This window comes from Mesoplodon bidens, assembly GCF_964165515.1.
Source record: "Mesoplodon bidens genome assembly, chromosome: 2".
NCBI lineage: Eukaryota > Metazoa > Chordata > Mammalia > Artiodactyla > Ziphiidae > Mesoplodon > Mesoplodon bidens.
Window position 1 is genome coordinate 181,202,241 of NC_138177.1, and position 20,740 is coordinate 181,222,980.

Here is a 20,740-nt window from a genome sequence, read left to right on the forward strand (position 1 = left end):
TTTGTCAGGACGTTGGGAGAATTGAGTTGCATGATGCAGCCAGCACGTAAATCTCCCATGCTGGCAGAGAAAAGGTTCTCTGAGATACAGTCAGTGAAAAAGCAAGGTGCAGCACAGTGACGTACGTAATGACTCTGTCTGCATCCAGTGTGGAAGGTTAGCCACCCAGCTGGAGGCTTGGTCCGCCCTCCTTCGTTTACTCCTCAGGCTTTCACTGGATGCCGGAGTCACAATCACTAACTCTTTGGAAAAGAGCAGTCTGGCTGTCGCTTCCCTGGGGCGACAGTGACCAGGGCCTCGGGATCCGAGCCTGGCCACCTCTGCCCAGTGCCGGAAAAGCCACGGCCCGGAGCTGCTCGCCCGGGCTGGGCTCCGGGTAAGAGATTTGATTTCCAGACCCCATCTCCTCCCTAACTCTGCAAGCGGCCTTGGGCAGACACCGGAGCTCCAGAAGCCACAGCTACCGTCGCAAGGGTGAGAGTGGAGGAAATGATGCCCCAAGTGGGGTGACGAGGAGGCCCGTCTAGCTGGATGGGCCACACACTTAAACTCCAAGTCCAGGTCACTTTGAAATGTAGCCAGCCACCCCCCTCCTTCAGTTCCCAAGTTCTCTTTGTCGGCACCACTGCCCCGCACCCCGTGCCCCCTGCTTCCTAGAAGGAAGAGAGCAGGTGTGTTTAGCATAGGAAAGAAGCCAGCAGATTAAGAGGGTGGAGGCTTTTAGATGCTATCGATACGCCTAAAGCCAGCAATTCTTGACCTGGCCAGAAAAGGCCTAAGGTTTAGATAAAGCAGATCCTGGAGCCCCCGCCCCAAACACTGTCGGGGGAAGAAAAAATCTTCGCTGTATCGCCTGGAGTCTGATAAACGGAGTCTCTTAAAAATGCTCTTTCCTTTTTGTCCATCTGGAATCACCTTTTCCTGCCGCCCCAAGGGCACAAAAAATTCAAAGAGCTAATCTCTTAAATAGTTCCCTTCCTGCAGGTCACTCAAATTCCAGGGAGCTTAATCAGAGGTAGGGGCTGCTGATAAGATGCGCCATGACTTGTGAGAGTCTTCTTTTTTTAAAACCAAATAATTAGCCTGTCTCTTTTTCTTTTTCTTAATTTTTATTTTTTGGCTGCGCAGCATGCGGGATCTCAGTTCCCCGACCAGGGATCGAACCTGCACCCCCTGCAGTGGAAGCGCAGGGTCCTAACCGCCAGGGAAGTCACGCAGGAGTCTCTGCTGTTCACTCTTAACAGTGAATTACTTAAACGTCAGTAAATTGGGACTTTCAAAGTAACAGGTTTTGAGTTTTTCTTTCTTTATTGAAAGTATATTTTAGAGACCTCTTGAATTCATCAATCTGCACTCCAAATTCACCCCTCCTACCCCAAGGGCTCCTTCTCCAGCTCAGGACACAGAATCTCCATTGGACCTTGTGTTCAAGTCGGAAAGGTGGGAATGGCCTTCTCACCCACGTGGGCGCCCACCTCTGGGTTCCTCCCCCTTGCTCCCCATGGGGTCCCCTCTCAACAGAGAACCTCTGAACCGAGAAAGATCAGGGTCCTCCTCCAGGGCTCCCCATCTAGGTGCCAGCTAGCTCTCCAACCCCACCCCCAGCCAGCCACCCTCCACACCCCAGTGCTCCTGCCCCAGGGCCTTTGCTCTTCCTGTTTCTTCTTCCTGGAATGCTCTTAGCAGACCTGCCTTACTCAACGCCGGATCTCTCCAGGTTTCCCCTCAGGTCCCTTTTCACAGAGGTCTCCTACATACACCCTGCGGGCCCGTCACTGCCCCCTTACCTTGCTTCTCCTCATAGAACGCAGATGTTTTCCTCTCTCCCAATCCCACGTATTAGCTCTAAGAGGACAGACTGTGGCTCCCAATGGCTCTTGCAGCACCAGGAATGGGCTGGGCAGAGAGCAGGTCCAGCACAGCCAACGGCTGCTGCAGGGGCAAACCTGACCTCACCTCAGAGGCCCCCCAGCCCTCATGCAGTGTCTCCTGTTCTCTCCCCGGCATCCTCTTCACACCATCAGTGCTCATCAGAACCTGCAGTTACGTTTGCATTTTTCATCCGTAACATCTGCCTTGCCTTCCGGTTCAGGGGTAGGCAAACTGCAGCCCGAGGGTCCAATCCCCACTGCTGCCTGGTTTGATAAAGGTTTTGCTGCACGGCCATCCTGCCTGCCTGGTGGAGTGGCTGTGGCTGCTTTTGTGCTACTAGGACAGAGCTGAGTAGTTGTGACAGAAACCTCACAGCCCACACATCTAAAAGGCCAGGAGGGAGGGGGGAAGGAGAGACGGGGGAAGTGGGGGGTAGACAGGCAGCAAAGCACACTGGTGGTTCGGCAGTTTTACTCGGCGGCTCAGTCCTCCACCCTCAGGAGCCTGCCCACCACCTCGTTCCTTTGTGTCCCATCAGTCACTTACAAATGGTTTAACAAAAAAGCCAAGGGAATTTGTTGGCTCCCGTTCGCGAGTCCAGGTGTTGCCTGCTTCGGGTGCAGATGGATCTGGGGCCAAGCGCGTTCTGAGCTTGCTGCCTGTCGTGCTGGAGCCACGTTCGGCCCGGCCTTTTCCTCCAGGTTCACTGCCGGCCCTCCTGACCACCCAGCAGAGAACCCCAGCGGGCAGGGCACAGGCCCTGGCACTGAATCCCACTGCCTGACGGTCCCACCTGGGTCAGGGTGTGTCAGGCTTTGACTGGTTGGGCCTGGGCTGTGTGCCCAGCCCTGGTGTGCATCCCACCCACTGCACACGGGAGCGGGAGCCGGGCGGCTCGCAGGGTGAAACAGCCAGGTACTGTTACCCAAGGAAGGGAGGGCGGGCTAGGCCAGCCTTGGGAAGTTTTCAATTCCATCTCAGGACTCCCTCTGCAACGGGAGACGAGGGATCAGCTACCACAGTTCACCAGTGCAGCCAACCTCGCTGGTATTTTTTAGTCGCACATTATAGAGATACAGTGAATGAACGGGAGAGAAGTCACAAGCCTCACAAGCCTTTTCAATCTCTGTTTTGCGCTTTCCCTCCCTGCTGTGTAAAATGCGTTTCCTATTCATTTATTTCAGCAGCTGTATCAATAGCTAAGAGCTGCAAACGAAGCTGATCATCACTTGGTTTCACACAAGAAAACAGAGACCAGAAGTAAAAGGAGGAGCCATCAGGAGCTCTGCTGAACGCCCCATTTATTCTGCGTCGCGGTTCAGAAATGTGGGGCCACAAGCGCAGGCGGAGGGGTCCCCGTGCAGCTGTCACGTGACAGCCGCACTCGAGGGCGGACGGTGAGGACGGATTACCCAGCAGCAAACCTCTCTGCTCTAATCGGTAAGAACCAGCGGGGCCTTCACTTGTTCGGCCACCTCCTTGCCGGCCAGCGCCTCGACAATCGCCAGAGCAAACTCGAAGCTGGTTCCCGGCCCCCGGCTGGTGAGGATCAGGCCGTCCCTTTCCACACGGTTCTCTGAGTAGCTGTAATGACCTTCGAAATAAAAACAAAAAAGGGTTACGTCCCAATGGGCTATGCCGCACAGCAAGGCACACCACTCAGCAGTCCCATGCCCGTACAGCACTGCTACTGGTCTCGTGAAAATGAAAACAAGCACAAGCAAAAACCCCAGGACAACAACGAGGTGGCCAGTCACTGGCAACCCTTAGGCACTCCCAGCTCGGGAAGCACAGCGGGAAGATACCGAGGCCGCCACGCACAGCAAAGAGCAGGAGAAGTGAACAACTGCTGAAATGAAGCGTGTGAACACATGTGACTTCAACGCAGCTGCAATAAGACCTCGTATGTGTGCGGGGACGCCGGAGTGAACGCTAAGCACTCACGTTTCTGTTCCACAACACACACGAGTGTCAACTCTGTGAAATGAAGGGTAGAGGAGACGCACCCTAAAGTATGACTGCAAGAGTTCAGGAAATGCCACCCCAAAATCGGCTGCTTTGGTATACTGATTATTTTGAGCTAAAAGCACTTGAAAAACAGCACAGGCAGGGAGAGGGAGTGGCTTCCTCTGAATCTCCTTTCCTGCCTAAAGACAGATCATCCAGAAGGAACTCATAAATCCCCTCCCGGGAGTCTCATCAACCAGGAGAGGAAACTAGAAGTTGACACCACACCCAGACAAACTTTGTCACAAACTATCATTCCTCCCATCTACTCTTCGAAGGGTCCCTTCATCTTTCCTAAAAGCCAATTACGCTGTCCTGAGAGGCCTACCTCCCCGTCCCCTTTCTCTATTAAGATGGTATTTAAGCCAGAATTCTAAACCATCTCAGGGAATTACTCATTTTTCCCTGGGTATCTCCCATGTATACATGTTAATAAACTTGTTTTCCTCTGGTCAATCTGTCTTTTTTTTTTTTTTGCGGTACGCGGGCCTCTCACTGTTGTGGCCTCTCCCGTTGTGGAGCACAGGCTCCGGACGCGCAGGCTCAGCGGCCATGGCTCACGGGCCCAGCCGCTCCGCGGCATGTGGGGGCTTCCCGGACCGGGGCACGAACCCGTGTCCCCTGCATCGGCAGGCGGACTCTCAACCACTGCGCCACCAGGGAAGCCCCCCCAGCTTTTTTGTTTTTTTTCAGGGGTCTCAACTAAGAACTCAGAAGGGTAGAGGGAAAATTACTTTTCCTTCCCTACAAAATGCTGGAGGAGAGGGGGATGAGGCTGACCTGGTGTTGAAGGTAGAAACCACCTGTGACGCCGACTACCTAGGTAACGCGCACACACGCTCTCTGCTGCCTCAAAATCAAACAAGCACACACTACACACAGCGGATCGGGAGCGGGGAGAGGGAGGCGTGGAGGGAGAAACCACACTCACTTGTCGGGGACTGCTTTCCTTCTGCGGCCCCGGTTGGCTGTATTTTTGGAAATGTAGTAAGAAATGTGCTTCTCCTATATTCCCAGGAAGTAAACGATACCGCCTCCGGGCAAGTCTCAGGGCACGAAGCTGGGATTCCCTGCACCAGCCCCCACAGCCCTCACCCTGCATGCCAGGCAGGCGGTCAGCAGACCCTCCCTCCGCGCGCAGCACCAGTGCCCCACGCGACCTGCCCCACCGCCCTCTCCCACCTGGAGCTGCTGCCGGGCACACTGCACTCTTCACGGCCACACGAGGGGTCCGGGCTGCTCCCTCTGCCCAGGAAGCTCTTCTCAGCGACTTGCTCTTTCAATTTCAGCATCAGCACCGAGCCCCTAGAGAGGGCACCTGTGACCCCTCTCTAGACCAGGTCCCTCAGGTCACTCCATCACAGCCAGTGCCCTCCCAGCGCTGAGGAAACAGTCTGTCTCCTGTTCACTGTCTATTCTGTAAAACGCTGAGCCTTCACCTGCCCGTCTGGCCCAGGGTATTGATGGCACCAAGCGGGTGCCCCCGAGTACCAGGTAAATGAAAGAATGAAAGACGCTCCTCCGCCTGCTGCCTGACTGCAGGACCCCTGCGTCCAGCCTCCCTGCTGGCTGCCGTTCCCTTCACACTCAGCACCACCAAAACGGGAACCTTCCCGAAGCGCACATCAGAGCACACCCAGTGCCCCCAGGAGAAGCCTTCGCCAACTGTCTCCAGCACCCTGAGGTGACCCTGAACTCCACGTCACGGTGCACAAACGCCGGGGCCTGGCCTGCGCACAGCGACCGGACCGGAAGGAACCAGAGGGAAGACGGAAGCAGCCGCATCCAGGCGGGAGCAAACGGTACCTGGACGGGACAGCGGCAACGGACAGGAAACGAAGGTCTGAGATGTACCCCGGAGGTCAAATGCCCAGGCCTTGGGGACAGACTCGATGTGGAGAGACATCAAGGGTGACTCCCAGCCGCCTGTCCTGGGCAACCGGGTGGGCGGGTGGTGGCACCACTCAGCGACGTGGGACACGAAGGACAGAGGGTCCTCTGTGAGATCCCGCCACACCCAGTCCCGCAGGGAGAGCCAGGCACGCAGCGCACACACCGCCTCTGAACCCCTCCCCTCCCCTCCCCCACGCTCAGTGCAGACCTCCTGCCAGTCCCCCCCACCCCCGCCCCGAGAACACCTGACGACCTGGCTCTATCTTGTTCCCTTTTCTGTTCCCAGAGCCTAAGGAAGAGCTCAGGAAATGCCTGTTCAGTGAACACATACAGAAAAACGTCTCCTGGGACTTCCCTGGCGGTCCAGTGGTTAAGAATCCGCCTTCCAATGCAGGGGACATGTGTTCGATCCCTGGTCGGGGAACTAAGATCCCACATGCCGCGGGGCAACTAAGCCCGTACGCCGCAACTACTGAGCCCGCGCACCGCAACTAAGACCCAACGCAGCCAAAACAAAAAAAAAAGAAAAGAAGTCTCCTGAGCAAGATGCTTCTGCTGCATTAATGAGCTATAGAAACCACGTCCTGATGCTCATGTCCTTTCAAAGTGGATGAATAACACCTTCAGTGATTTATGTCTTCCTAAACCTCATTAAAAATCACGTCACCCACTGAAATAACTGACTACAGTAAGTGAAACATTTCCTAGTTACACTTTTTTAGAAGAAAAGAGGATTCCTGGTTTGAGGGCCAGAGGTTTTCCTAATCTAACCTCATTTCCTGATGGTTAAAGATCATTTTAAATGCTGAACTAGAAAACTGGCTGGGCTGGGTCTCCTGGAGCTGAGACGGACAGGTCAGCGGGAGGCACGGCTCTAAAACGGTTCACTTAACAACCTCTTTGTGGGTAAAATATTACAAATACAGCCTGAACTGGTTAAAGATGTTTAAAGGTTCCATGTTCTCAGAATCTCAACCGGGAAGAGCAAAAGGTCTACTCACAGACCACCTCCACCTAGTGGCGACAATGAAGAAAACCCCCTGCGCACCAGCCAATTCCCGGCCAACCCGCAGGAGGCATTCATTCCCTGTTAACTTTAAGCAAACACCCCAAAGCCTCTCTCAAAGCCCAGAGATGAAGCACCTGGGGAGGCCGGGGGCAGGGGGCAGCAACTAACGGCAGCTTTTACCTGCACACCCATCACCTACATGGTCTGGGCGCCACAGGTGGAGGAGTCGCCACAGAGACAGGGCATCCCAGAGAGCCCGAGATATTTACTATCTGGCCCTTCAAGGAAAAGCCGCCGACCCCTGAGCACAGCAGTTCTGGATTCAAATCCAGGTCTGCCATTCAGTAGCTGTCTGACCTCTCGGAGCCTCCTTTTTCTCTTCTGTAAAATGCGGATGATACCAACCTAACAGGATGATTATGGGAACCCAACCAAACCAAACGCCAGCACGAAGTGGCGGTGTCATTACTGCAAACATGGCCGGGTAGGGGCAGCCTGTTCGCTGCGGCGTCCCCAGCACTCAGCCCAGAGCCAGGCCTGCTGATCTCAACACGGTGTTCACACGAGGACGAGACAGAGGGCCCCCCGGAGGAGACATCCAGGAAGCGATTACAGCTCCACCTCTCAGAACGTTCTGAAAGGGGAGAAACTGCCAACATTCTTCTCTTACAAGAGGACTTACGTGTAAGAGGACAGAATGCAATGCTGGTAACTTAGGCGTGTGGGGGGCCTCACCAGGACAGAGGCGGGGCCCCAGTTCCGGCCTGGCTCCAACAAGTGGCCTCGCCTCCCCAGGCGAGGTGAAGCCAACACCTGCCTTGCTGGGCACCGGGGCTGCAAGGCTTGAGATAGCGCGCAGGAATATACCCTGTAGGTGCCCGAGAGTTAACGATCTCATCTTTTTCTACTTCTGATCCGCCTCAACTTCCTGAGGCGTTACAAGGAAAGAGCCACAAAGATACATGTGCAGATAATGGGGAACATGTTCCACTCCTTCTTCCTTCTCATGTGTCGTAACTACTAAAGGAGGCCCGATTCTGTTCTTTCTAACCCTCCAAAACCCCTCCATTAGCTCAAAGTAAATTAAATCCCTACACTAAAAAGTGCCCAGAAACCAGAGCCTTTAAAAAAAAAAATCAATTTTCACACAGATGGTTTTACTGACAACTTGGTATCTTTCTGCCAACTAAAATCATGGATTTTTCAAGAAAATACTACTTTGGATCAGATTTAAGAATATGCAGAATCTGCAACACCGAGAGTGAACCCTGACATAAACTATGGACTTTAGGTGATGATGACACATCAGCGCAGGTTCATCGACTGTAGCAAAGGCACCGTCTGGTGGAGGAAAGGAAGCTGATGGTGAGGGGGATGGGGTGGGGTACTGGGGGTTTAGGGAAACGCTGTACTTTTCTGCTTAATTTTGCTGTGAACGTAACACTCCTCTAAAAAATAAGGTCTATTAATCTTTTTAAAAAGGCAGTGAATGAAAAATGCATCACTTTACTTTGTGATGAGAGCAACAACATAAGAAAAAATTTACTTGCCCTACTTCTAGTTCAGAATAAGTCCAGAGGAGAACAGAGATAGACAAGAAAATCCATCAGTCGCGCAGCTGTTTTCAAATCCGCTTTTGATACTATTAGTCTTTTTTTCCCCCAACATCTTTACTGGAGTATAATTGCTTTACAACGGTGTGTTAGTTTCTGCTGTATAACAAAGTGAATCAGCTGTACGTGTACATATATCCCCATATCTCCTCCCTCTTGCGTCTCCCCCCTCCCACCCTCCCTAAATATTAGTCTTTTTATTTAGCCACTGGTTTTTGGTTGGTGGGTGTTTTAAACAGAGCCGGTCACTCGGTCTCCCCGCCGGCTGAACGCCAGTCGAGCCACTTTTGGCTTCTAAGTGGGAATTTGTTATTCCCTGCACTTATCCACACCAGCGTGATTCTTCTTTCTCTCTGCATGTTCCAGGGTCTCTGCCTCCCTGTGATATGCACTACAGGGACAGGTGGCAGAGGAAGATACCACCTGACAAAAGACACTACCTGGTTGGTGCTCTGAATGTCACACTGAGCAGCAGTGGCTACACAGTTGTACAACCAGGAGCTTGCTTACATTGTTTTGCTGTTAATTACACACTGCCTCATGTTTTTAAATTTGATGCACATGTCTCTGCAAACTGTTAACTCTTGGAGGGCAGAGACAATGATGTGCTTTTTAAAAATAATCTCCAAGTGACAAGCAACAATAAGAGAATTTTTTTAAAAGTTGATAAATTACCAAAAAAGGTTACAATATTAGGTTAAAAAAGCAAGCTGTAGAATATACTTACTAGATCTCATGTAAGTAACAATATTAAACTGCAAAGGACAATGAGTATGTGCAGAGAAAATTCTAGAGTTTCACAGGAAAACTTAATAGAAGTTAAATCTGAAAAGTAGAAAGGTGCTGGGGAAGTTAGAGAGAAGAGAAACATCTCCTCTTACTTCACCCCTTTCTGTACTGTTTGCATTTTTTCTTTACCATGAATAGAAATTGTTTTCATGAAAATTCAATGAATAAAAGTTACACATCTAGCTGATATTTATAAAAGAAGCCCATGAGGGAAGGAACAGGCCTGCCTGCCACCCGGGCCTCCTCTGGAAGAAGGGAGCAATGTCCATTTTACTTTGGATTGTGGGCAAAAGGGCACATTCTGAAATCGCTATCAAGGTTTAAAATTTACCCTCAGGCCGCTGGCAAAGTATTGAGTAAAAATACTAGTTAAACTGGCATTCTGCAGCAACTCCGAGCCAGGCCGGCCTTTGGCTCAGCGCCTGTGTCCCCGTTAGGGTGCATGTCTGCAGACCCACACCGTCAGGGGGCGCACACGTAGACACCCACACCATTGGTCCGTCTCTCGCGCTGAAACACTTGCAAAGGAAGTGAGGAACACATCACACCCCAACCCACAGAGAATCCCTATGTGCTACTGTCTACCAAGTGGGAGACAATGCTATAGCACAGCTTTCTGAGTCGGTCTTTTGGCACATTACAATATAAGCGTGTACTTACTCCCGTCCATCATTTTGTCTTTAGCAAGTGGGTGTGTTGTAACTTTGCTTCCAAAACCTATTTCATGAGCCAACAGAGCCGTAGGTCCTAAAAAGAAGATGAAGAAAAAGACTTAAATGTAGACACAGAAAAACCCATGTTTTAAAAATCGCAGCAGCAAAAATATTCTTCAAAATCAGGGGGCTCTTACCTAAAATATTCTTACGATCCTGAAACTAAACACTTCTCAGTATGAGAGGTAAAGTAGGTCTATAATAAACCATCTGCTGAGCACATGTGGCAAAAACGTACACACTTAAAACACATCAATAACCATTTAATCAAAAATATCTACTTTTATAGCCGAGGAGCAAACAGATAAATAGAACATGCCCCCTTGAGGGACAGGCTGCAAGTGTAACAGGGGTACAAAGGAGGGCGAGACCATGGAGGGCAAAACGTCCTGCCTTACCCTTTGCAGATGGAAGATTCAGTTACACATGAAAGGCAACTAGTTCTCTCTGAACCCCTGGGCTTGGCTGCTATTTTACACACTAGTTTTATTTTTCTACTTGAGAATGAAAAATTAGCACTCATCCATCTGTCTATCCCAATGTATCAGGTAGTAGGATTATTAAAATGAACGGGACATTGTCCCACCCCAAAGGAGACACCTGTGAAATGCCCACGTCTGAGATACAAAGGCACTGGCGTTTCTGTCTTACAACTACGCACTTAAGAACCCTGCACCAATGCCCCCTGTGGTCCCCTACATGCTCCCTCTTAAAATGAAGGTTAAAAAAAAATATGCTGGTGCTAACTTGAGAGTTTTATGAATGGTCAACTTCACGGATAATCACAAGCATATTTTGTAGGTAACAGTCCTCAAATAGGGACTAAGACAAAAAAGCTTTTATACCTTTGTTATCTTAAAACTTTTAGAAGAGTAGTTTTTCTACCCTTTTCCTCTAAGCCACCAAAAAATAACAAAAGAAAAACTTTCTAAGGCCTAATGTCACACCTAGGAAAACTTCAGAAGAGCACCTCGGCCTTCTAAATGGTCAGTGCACTGTGGTTAATGTCCCAGGACGGACTCTGCACACTTTTAACTCCAGCAAACCCAAGCACTTGCTCTTATGACCTTTCGTTTTACAGCACCGTTCCAAGGATAAAGTGGTTGTATAACGGACCTACCTACAGGCTACTCAGATCTTACCTGCTACTAACAGGAAGATCAGACAAATGATACGTAATTACATAAGCTTTCTCTCTTAACGTCAGGTGTCAGTTCCATACCAAGTCCTCATTCATATCTTAACTCGAAAGCCTCTTAAATATACTTGACGCCCCCTTCCTCCTTACTTGTATGCTGCATATGAGAGCTATGTTTGGTAGCAAATCCTAAGAGTGTGTGTAAAAATTGAGTAATTATCTCAATTTTTATTTGATGTGTTCATGAATTACCTTTAATTCTTATTTTGTAAGATTTTAAGAAAAAATAATTTCCTACATCATATATTTTAAAGCAAATTTCAAGCGATGACTGACCGTACATGAGGACAGCAGGCCACACAGCAAGCCAGGCATATTTAGGCTGCTCCCTCCAGGTGATAAAATGGCTGCCTATAACATTAATGACTGTACGGTAAGCTCATAATTACTGCTTGCCGGGGCTTCAGAATCCTAGCTGGAAAACTCGAGGGGATACTTAACTGCTCCTATTACTTGAGATTCCGGTGGATGAAACGTGGCCAAGTCTGCATCAGGGGTCCAGCTCTGAGCAGCGAGCAGAAGGTTCAGGGAACAGAGGGTACAGTGGACAGAATCGCCTTGGGAGGCCCAGAGGCGAGAGCCAACAGCGCCACCGTGTGGTGATGTACAGAGGGAACACCAGGTCCCACGACCGCCCCCAGCTTGCACCTGCAGCCCAGCGCTTGCCCGCACACAGCACACAGCCTGCTCCTCACCTCCAGGCTTCCTTCCCCTGCCCCACCCAGAGTGAATCTCGTTTTATTTTCTTCTCAAGACAGCCTCCCTTCCGATTTCTGTCTCTCCCATTCACTCCACATTAGGGGCTAAGCTAATATTCCTTCAGTCCAATAAACCGTTCCCAATTCCTAGCTGCGACATTTAAGAATCATCTTGTTCTCATCTGCGGATTTAAACACCCGGATCTCTCCCATCACTCGTTCCAAACGCCATCACGCTTCTCCTACTTTGTGCAGCACCCAGCGGGGCAGTGCCGGACATTCAACAAGATAACAGGTCACTAGCTCCGTTCACTTTACCATGTGGATGTAAATGACGACAAGGCCTGTGTGCCTTAGCAGCGTGGGATCCAAGTCTGCCTGAACACAAAACCCTGAACCGGATGTGGCTGATAATTCTGCTACTGTGGTGACACAAAATGACAAACTGATACGCGCTTTTTACTTGCAACACAGTCCTAAGAGGACAAGCCCAGCCCAAACCCTTCCCTCCTTCCTTTAGGTGAAGCGCTGAGAATGAGGCAGAGGTGAGGGGCAGCACGTGGGGGGTGGGGGTGGGGGTGGGGGGTGGACTAAGCCCTTGCCTGAATGACGGCACCTCTGTCTTCCTCCACAAGGAGGGCTGCAGCTGCTTGGGCTGCAGCGTCCTTCAGCAGAGAGAAATCCCCGAGCCCCAGGGCAGGTCAGAGGTCAGTGCTGACCGGAACCGAAGGACGGGGCTTGCCAGGTGGTTGCCCCTCAGTCCTTCCCGGTCTTTAATGCGGAGCTTCTCAAACATTTAAAGGGGTCTTCGGACCCCTTTAGCTATTATACGAGTTACATTTATCAATATCTGCCACGCTAGAAATTAAAACTGGGACAGGTTTACAACATAAGAATCCTCAAGCGCACAAGCCATGCCTGAATGGTGACATCGTCATACTCTGATGTCACTCCTGCGAGAATAAGAAGGAAAAAGGCAAATAATGTGTTAATAGTATGGGCTTTGCCCTTACGAACCCTTTCAAAAAACTCCGAGAACCACTGCTGTAATGCAGTCCCCAGATCCCCGGCCTACGACTTCTTTTAAAAAGTCTATTGTATTGAAGAGAATATCAACGCATCATTTTATTTAACCATCCATACATTCATCTCTTTATTTGCTCTTTTTGACAAACATTTAATGAAGATCTATGAATAAGGAAGGCACCTGCCAAAATTACACTATGAAGAAAATGCAAGATGGCAGAATATCATCTGATATTAGAGCAGAAAGGGTGGGCTTTAAAATGGTATCAAAAACCAAAGTATTACTAGGTTTCAAAGATGTAGAGACATCGACAAAGCACCACCAGCCTTACTCTAAATTAAGTGGCAGAGAATACAGTACCTAAGACCCAGCACTGAACACTGGGGACCAGGCAGGAAGCCCCCCAGGGCAAGCACAGGGCAGAGCAGTGACGCTACGCTGGCCCAAGTCTTGCCGCCCCTGTGCGGGCAGGAGTACTTCCTGGCACGGGGATTTGCCGTAAGAAGCTGTTTACTGAGTGCCAGAGGGGCCACGTTCTCCTGCAGGTCCACCAAACAGGGAAAACACTAAGTTTCACAGAACGCAGACCAAAGGCAGGGAGAGGCAGAAAACGCAACTGTAGTAATTTCTGAGATGCCATCAGCCTCAGGCCCCAAACTAAATAAATACACCGATACAGATGTCCTTCACGCCTCAGGAAGGGGAAGAAATACTGGGAACACGATCTTGTAATTAAAGACGACCCCGTCACCTATTTTTTGAAGAAAGCCTACAACACACTTGAACACAGGACGGCTCTGTACTTACCGGCACAGATTGCGGCGATGAGGCCCTTCCTCTTTTCTTGTTCCTTCAGGACCTCCTTCACAGCAGGGGACTAGTCAAAGAAAACCCAAAACACAGCAAGCTGTCGTTAAGCTGCAGCCAATCTCTGGCTGGCAACTTTGGCAGAATCTGATTTTAGCTTAAACCACAAGATCTTCCATCTATTCTTCAACAATACCGCTAAATCATCAATATAAAAACTACCAAATTCGTAGTGTTTCTACATCGTTAAACCCAATCAAGGCATTTATTATAAGAAAAAGGTACCCTTTTCTTAAAGATGTTTAAAGATAAGAAAAGCAAGTTCCCTTGGGCATATTAACCCTTGCCATTTTGTACTCTAGGGAGAAAGGCACAGAAGGGAGGAAATGTGTTGTTTTGGGTGCTTTCAGACAGCAAAGCAGGGAATGGAGCTCAGCAGTCCCAAATGCCTCATGAGCTTCTGTGTGCCCTGCCCCCGCCACCTCTCTCTCTTCTTCTTCCTGCAGGCTGACTCTTCACATAAGACAAAATGAAGAAGCAGCGGCTTCTTTTATGCCATTTTTCATTCAAGCTGGCAGCTCCAGCCCCCTGCGACCTCCCCAACCCCGATGGTTGAGTAGACAGCCAATCTCTTTACCTTTCTAGGCTTAACCCTTCACAAGCACAAAATTCATCACTCTGCTGCGGTTGAGGGAAAAAAACAAGTAGTCTTACATTTGGACTGTATTCACAGAATCTGTTCATAACTGTTTCGCCAATTCCGCTTACTTCCATAGTAAATGTTATTAGAAACGGTTTTTTTAAAATTAAGCTAGAACACCACTTTGTTAATTTCACCTTCTCCTGATCTATTCATAGCCTCCTTCCTGAAATATTTTAGCAGCAAACCCAGCAGAGTAGGAGACGCTGAAGCCCCCCAGATTTACCTGGGATAAATTCTGTGCACCCAGACCACCTCCTGGCATAACCACCACATCGTAAGGCCCCTGTAACAGTTCAAAAAATGAAAAAGGACGTGAGGATGTTTCACTTGAAGTGTGCGTTAAGCAGGAACACTTTCATATCAGAGCAAAAAGCCGCTCACAGAAGAACAGTTAACTTAGGGGGTTCTCTACGATGGGATACTGTAACTAGTAAAAAATGCAGAAAATCTGTGTACAGGAACCTGAAATGATGTCTATGCTGCAGAACTGCAAGCCTATCATGACCTCAGTCCTGTACAAAGAATAAATATACACACGCATGTAGATGCACGTGTGTACACACCTCTCAATGCCCTCACATACATGTGTACAGTATGCAGACACTCACGGACAAAGGAGATCACCAACTGAGGCACGGTGGGGGTTGGGCGAGAACAAGAAAGGGACATTTCACGTTTGATTCTGCGTTTGTCTACACCGCGTGAATTGTGTTCAACAAGAATGTACACAGTAATAAATAACTAAAAACAAAACAAACTCTAAAAGGCACAAAAAGTTTTTTTTAACCTTATGAAAAATGGAACTTGGAGGATAAAAATGATGTAATATTTTAGTATCCCAGATACCAAAACAGCCTAGAAGTCTAATGATTTCAAACTTGCTGAAATTACAAATAGAAATTGGTTTAATACAATATCTTAAATTGTTAAAAGCTTTAAAAATTTAGTCATTAAGCAAATTACGAAATGAAAATTTACATTTTTAGTCCAACGTATACTATTTAGAGTTACTTTTAAAGACTGTAAAAATGTCCTATGTTGTTTTAAAACCAAGCAAAGCTTAGAACAATATTTGTGAAGTACGGAATTTTTTTCACTCCTTTCAGAAACTGAACTAAACAATACCAGACACCACAGGACAAAAACGAACAGGGAAGGAATATTTACTTCTAGTCTCTCATTTTTAACCTGCTATTTAGAAAGTTTCAACAATTTATGTGAAATACCAATATTCTTACACTCCACAATCTAGCAAATAAATCTGAAATATTTGGATTAGCAAGGAATACACTTTTTCCTATGCATTTGAGAGTGAGGCATAGGGAAATCAGGCTCCAGGTTCCCCAGGAGGGCAGAGATGGCCGTCCATGAGAGGGCTCTGCTTGCTTTTCTGCCACAGCTCTGATCCAACAGGGTACAGCCTACACTCCTGTCACACCGGCCCCTGAAGCCTGAGCCCGGTGAAACCGTGTGCAGAGGTGTCTGGTATACGTAGCGGGGGTCATGCTTCTGAGGAAAGGGACCACAGCTCTTGACAGATTCCCAGAAGTGTTGGTTCCCCTCAAAAGGAAGAACCGCAATACTGAAAAAGTGACACAATTTCAGGGGACCTCTTACCCTTCCCTTAATCCAACCACAAATCAAGTATGAGTCGTTCCATGTAACATGAATCACACAACCACGTCTCTATGTCACTGATAAAGGAAAGATAAGAAGTAGCTTTCGAGTAAAAAAGGAATGGGAAATGTCCACTTGACTCTTATATATTAGGTAACATAATTATAAGCAGAGGACAGGCTGCCTGTATGAGCCAGAACACTGATGAAAGGGTCCCGCCCATCCACCCACACTGCGCACACGTGGTATCAGGGACCTGCCAGGTTCCCTGGATACACAGTGGAAAACGGCAAAGTCCTCCACTTCCCAGGGCTTAGTTTAGTACCAAAGACGTGCAAGCAAAGTAACTTTCTTAAAATAAGTCTGTGCTAACAACAGTCTTAGATGTAGTCAAGAGACAGTTCAAGAAACCGATGAAGAAGCCAGAGGAAGGAATAATTCCACGTATATGGAACAAACCTCTTTTTTTGCATCTTCTAGACTGGCATCAGGACAAATGACAACATCTCGGCTACACTGTACCGGGTCTTTTCCAGCCAGACCTGCAATGGTGACCTTAATCTAAGAGAAAGACATCATCACGATATTTAAGAACACTGAAACATAAATTTAGAGTAACATTTCCACAGCTGCCCTGTGTTTTAAAATAACTGGGCAGGAAATACTGCAACCAAACCATGCTGACCTTAGGCTATTTAGATGGCTAAATAGATTTAATCACTAGGTCTGTCCCAGTTTGCCTGGAACAGTATGAATTAAAGATGCTGTCCCAGCACCCTGTCTGCTGAGCGTCCTTTCTCCCACAAGTGTTCTGGTTTAGGTGATAAATTATATGATCATCCTATCAATAATCCGCCTGGCAAAGTTGCTGTTGCCATTTAACCCTCCTGGTATTTTCTTAAGGTAGAAATACAAGTTAAAACAACGAAATACTACTCCGCCTTGCCAAAATTTACGAAGTTGACTGGACATACTGGAAAACATGGGAAGTTTCCTCACTGCTGGTGGGCCCACACATTAGTACTCTGGAGAGTCATTTGACAAAATCTAGTGACATCAACCATGTAGCTAGCAATTCCTTTTAGGCCTAGAAAACCTGCTACACCTGTGAACAGTGAAACCTGTACAAAAACATTACAGTATTAGAACGCTGTGAAACAATAAAGGAATGGATAGATTGGCATATTCCTACAGTGCAATACTAAGCAGCAGTTTTATTTTTTTTTTATTTGACCGTGCCACGTGCGGCATGCGGGATCTTAGCTCCCCAACCAGCGACCGAACCCGTGCCCCCTGCAGGGGAAGCACGGAGTCCTAACCACTGGATTGCCAGGGAATTCTCTACGCAGCACTTTTAAACAGACAAACTGGATCTATACCTTTACTACAACGTGGGCACTTCATTTAATTACTTTATTGATTGTTTCTGTGCCTCAGTTCCTTCAACTGTAAAACGAGAATGGCAATAACTCATGAGGTTATAAAATGTAAAAAAGTTCATGTAAGTGCTTAGAATGATACCTACCACTCAGTAAATGCTATTTAAGCATTCACTATGGTTGTATGCGTATATATAGGTTTATACCACAGACATGCAAAATGAGAACCACACTCTAATGCTACTTTAAAGATATGCATGGAATGGATCCACCTCACTGTGAGGACAGCAGTTACCTCTGGGGCAAGAAAGGGAAAGGGATTAGGGAAATTTACAAAGAGGGCTTTGCAATGCCTGCTTCCTTTAAAGCACCTGTTCTGCAAGGCACAGGTCAGAAAGAAATACAGCAAAAGGTTAACAAGTAGTAAATGTGCACAGTAGATAAACAGGTGGAATTAGTCCCTGTACTGTCGTGTCCGTTTGAAATACTTCATAAAGTACACGGAACATTACTTTATTCAAAATGCCTTACAAAGATCCAACAATGTTTTAAAGGAGAGGAGGGCTAGAAAACTCTGGGGGACATACTCCAGCTCGTCTCATGACATCGACAGGGATGACCGTCTCCATCTCCTCTGCCCCTGTAGCCAGGATGACCAGAGCTCTTTTTGAAGCCATTTTGATGTTGGATTTTTTAAAGATGTAACTGGAAAAAAAAAACAAAAGATTTTCGAAAAACTTTCACTGCGACTCTGTAAGAGCCAACAACCTCAATTTTAGGAACATTTTTAAGGAGAGGAACTAAGTGCCTCCTAAGGAAAAGGTTTTGATACACAAACACAACTGAACATGAAAAATGCATTTTAGATTAACACTGGTTTTCACAGCATTTCAACTGATGCTTTTTGAGATGAAAACACAGTAAGGTTGCCAACACGCTGGTACTGTTTAGATTTTCCTCTATCATGTCTTTAAAAATCCAATTTCTAATAATATATTGCAAATGAAAATTTCCAAGACACAAGTACATGGGTCTTTCATTTCACACGATGCGGGGGAGGTACAAAGTCGTCTTTTTTCAAGTACTATTTCACAGAGAAACGACTAAACTTAATTACCTGGGTGAGAAACGAAATACACTCTTTAGCAATTAGCTCCTGAGATTTTTGGAGGGGATTTTTTTTTTTTTTTTAGTTCCAATAACTGCACTAAAAATTCGGGGGAGGTTAACAGTGTTAAATATTTGAACACACTTTTTTTTTTTTAATAACGGAGAAAAATGGTAATTCCCCCTCACTACGCTCAATGCAGCTAGATTCTCTCTTTGCACTTAGCAAACGCCGTTGTAAACGACGGCTGCTAAGCCAGGGTCTGAACAGTTTTTAGCCTATTCTCTTTCCGCAGTTTGTCTTCCGTGAACTGATCTTGGTAAAACGATGCTAACACACACAGGATTAACTAGCTCCCGGCTGGTGGGATGCTATGCACGCAAATTCTGGCAGCTTTAGCGTTGCTACTACGCTGGCGGCCTAACGGCGCCGTCTGCTTATCTCAGAAGGCCGCCCACTCCTCAAACGCTGCGAGACGCCGGCCGGGTCCGCGCCGCCTCCGGGACCCCCCGAGGGTCCAGCGGGCGGCCCGCGCGCCCTCGCCGCCCGCGGCGCCACGGCCTGCGCACACGCCGGGTTCCCCCAAGGCCCCGACCTGAACCTCGCCTCTTCCCAAGGACGCGGAGCCTCAGCCCGTTCCGGTGGCACCTCTACCCGGAGGACGACAGGGCCAGAACCGAACTAACCCAGGACGCACGCAGGCACGCAACCCAGGACGCACGCAGGCACGCAACCCAGCACGCACGCGCGCCGCCACGCTCCGGGCTCAGCCCCTCATTGCGCAGGCGCTTGCCGTCCGGCTTCTCATCGCCCCTCACTGCGCAGACGCGCGCCGTCCGGCCCGGCTCCTCAGCCTCGCACTGCGCAGACGCGTGTCGTTCGCATCAAGTTACGTCACATCCGGCCGAACCCACCCTGGAGAACGGGGTGGGGGCACCCTCCCTTCAGCGTGGAGATTGTGCGCATCATGGGATTGATTCCATTTGGAACAACCGGCACCGCGGGAATCCTGTGGACTCACGTATCTTGCCGAAATCTCCCGCATCCGAGGCACGGTCCGGCGTGCCCCCGGCTCACGCTGAATTTAACCCGGTTTTTTTTTTTTTGCCGCAGCCCATACGTTTTTTGCTGTGCCGGTCTGGAGAGTGCGTCGGCTTCCTTTAAATACGCATTTTCACAAACTATCTGTAGAATTGTTCCTTCACGCTTCATCTGTGCACTTAGGGCTCCCTCTGCATTGTTCCTGTTTCCTGGAGCGCCTTCCCTCGTCGCCCCCGCTCTATTAGGACTCTTCAGGGTCTCCCTGCGTTCTGTCACCCGATCCCCTGTGACTAATTTGGTTACGGGGGCTAATTTCACGTGTATTCGTTTCTCAAAATAGTATTTTTTAGAGATTCCAAAGCTGCTTCTGCATCCACAGAATTAGGGAGGGAGCTGAGCACGTAAATCAGGCACGTCTAGGTGTACTTAAGAGATACTGCAGGTCGGGTCCCAGACCACCACAGTGAAGCGAGACGCTCGAGTTCTTTGGTGTTCCAGTGCAAATAAAAGTTATATTAACACTATACTGTAGTCTGTTAAGTGCGCAATAGCATTACGTCCAAAAAGAGTATATGCGCTTTTTAAAAAAATACTCCTAAAAAAATGCTAACCATCACCTGAGCCTTCATGGAGTCCTAATCTTTTTGCTGATGAAAGGGTTTTGCTGGTGGAGCCTGGGATGTGGATGGCTGCTGACTGAATAGGGTGATGCTAGCTGAAGGTTGGGGTCGGCTGTAGCAATTTCTTAAACTAAAACAATGAAAATATATCAACTGACTCTTCTTTTCATGAAGGATTTCTCTGTAGCATGCAGTGCTGTTTGGTAGCATTTTACCAAATGCTTTAGAACTTTTTAAGATAGGAGTCAGCCCTCTCAAGTCCTGCCACTGCTTTGTCGGGTAAGTTGATATCATATTCTAAATCCTTTGTTGTCATTTCAATAATTTCAGAGCATCTTCACCAGGAGTAGATTCCATCTCAAGAAACCACTTACTTAGCGCATCCATAAGAAGTAGCATCTCATCTCCTTAAGATAAAGTTTGATCATGAGATCGCAGCAATTGAGTTACATTTTCAGGTTCCACTTTTAATTCTGGGAGAATTACCAAAATGTGCCACAGACACGAAGGGAGCAAGCGCTGTTGGAAAAATGGTGTTGGTAGACTTGCTTGATGCAGGGTTGCCACAAACTTTCTATTTGTAAAAAATGAAATGTCTACGAAGCACAATAAACTGAAGTGCAATAAAATGAGGTATGTCTGTATT

General features: G+C 48.2%; 1 protein-coding gene across 3 annotated transcripts; it reads right to left on the reverse strand.

The window, feature by feature from the left end:
* Nucleotides 1-3,160: 3,160 nt before the first annotated feature.
* Nucleotides 3,161-19,243, reverse strand: PARK7 (Parkinsonism associated deglycase). 3 transcript variants are annotated; one of them, XM_081225649.1, is made up of 7 exons: nt 19,144-19,243; nt 17,913-18,030; nt 16,406-16,507; nt 14,553-14,612; nt 13,627-13,696; nt 9,844-9,930; nt 3,161-3,466 (listed from the first exon to the last, which is right to left on the reverse strand). In XM_081225649.1, the coding sequence occupies exons 2-7, from the start codon at nt 18,000-18,002 to the stop codon at nt 3,306-3,308; spliced, it is 570 nt and encodes a 189-aa protein (XP_081081775.1). In that variant the 5' UTR covers nt 18,003-18,030; nt 19,144-19,243; the 3' UTR covers nt 3,161-3,305. The 3 variants fall into 3 exon arrangements, with proteins under 3 accessions (XP_081081775.1, XP_081081776.1, XP_081081774.1); XM_081225650.1 differs by having other exon boundaries at nt 19,120-19,144; XM_081225648.1 differs by having other exon boundaries at nt 3,163-3,466; nt 19,029-19,147.
* Between the last annotated feature and the right edge of the window lie 1,497 nt (nt 19,244-20,740).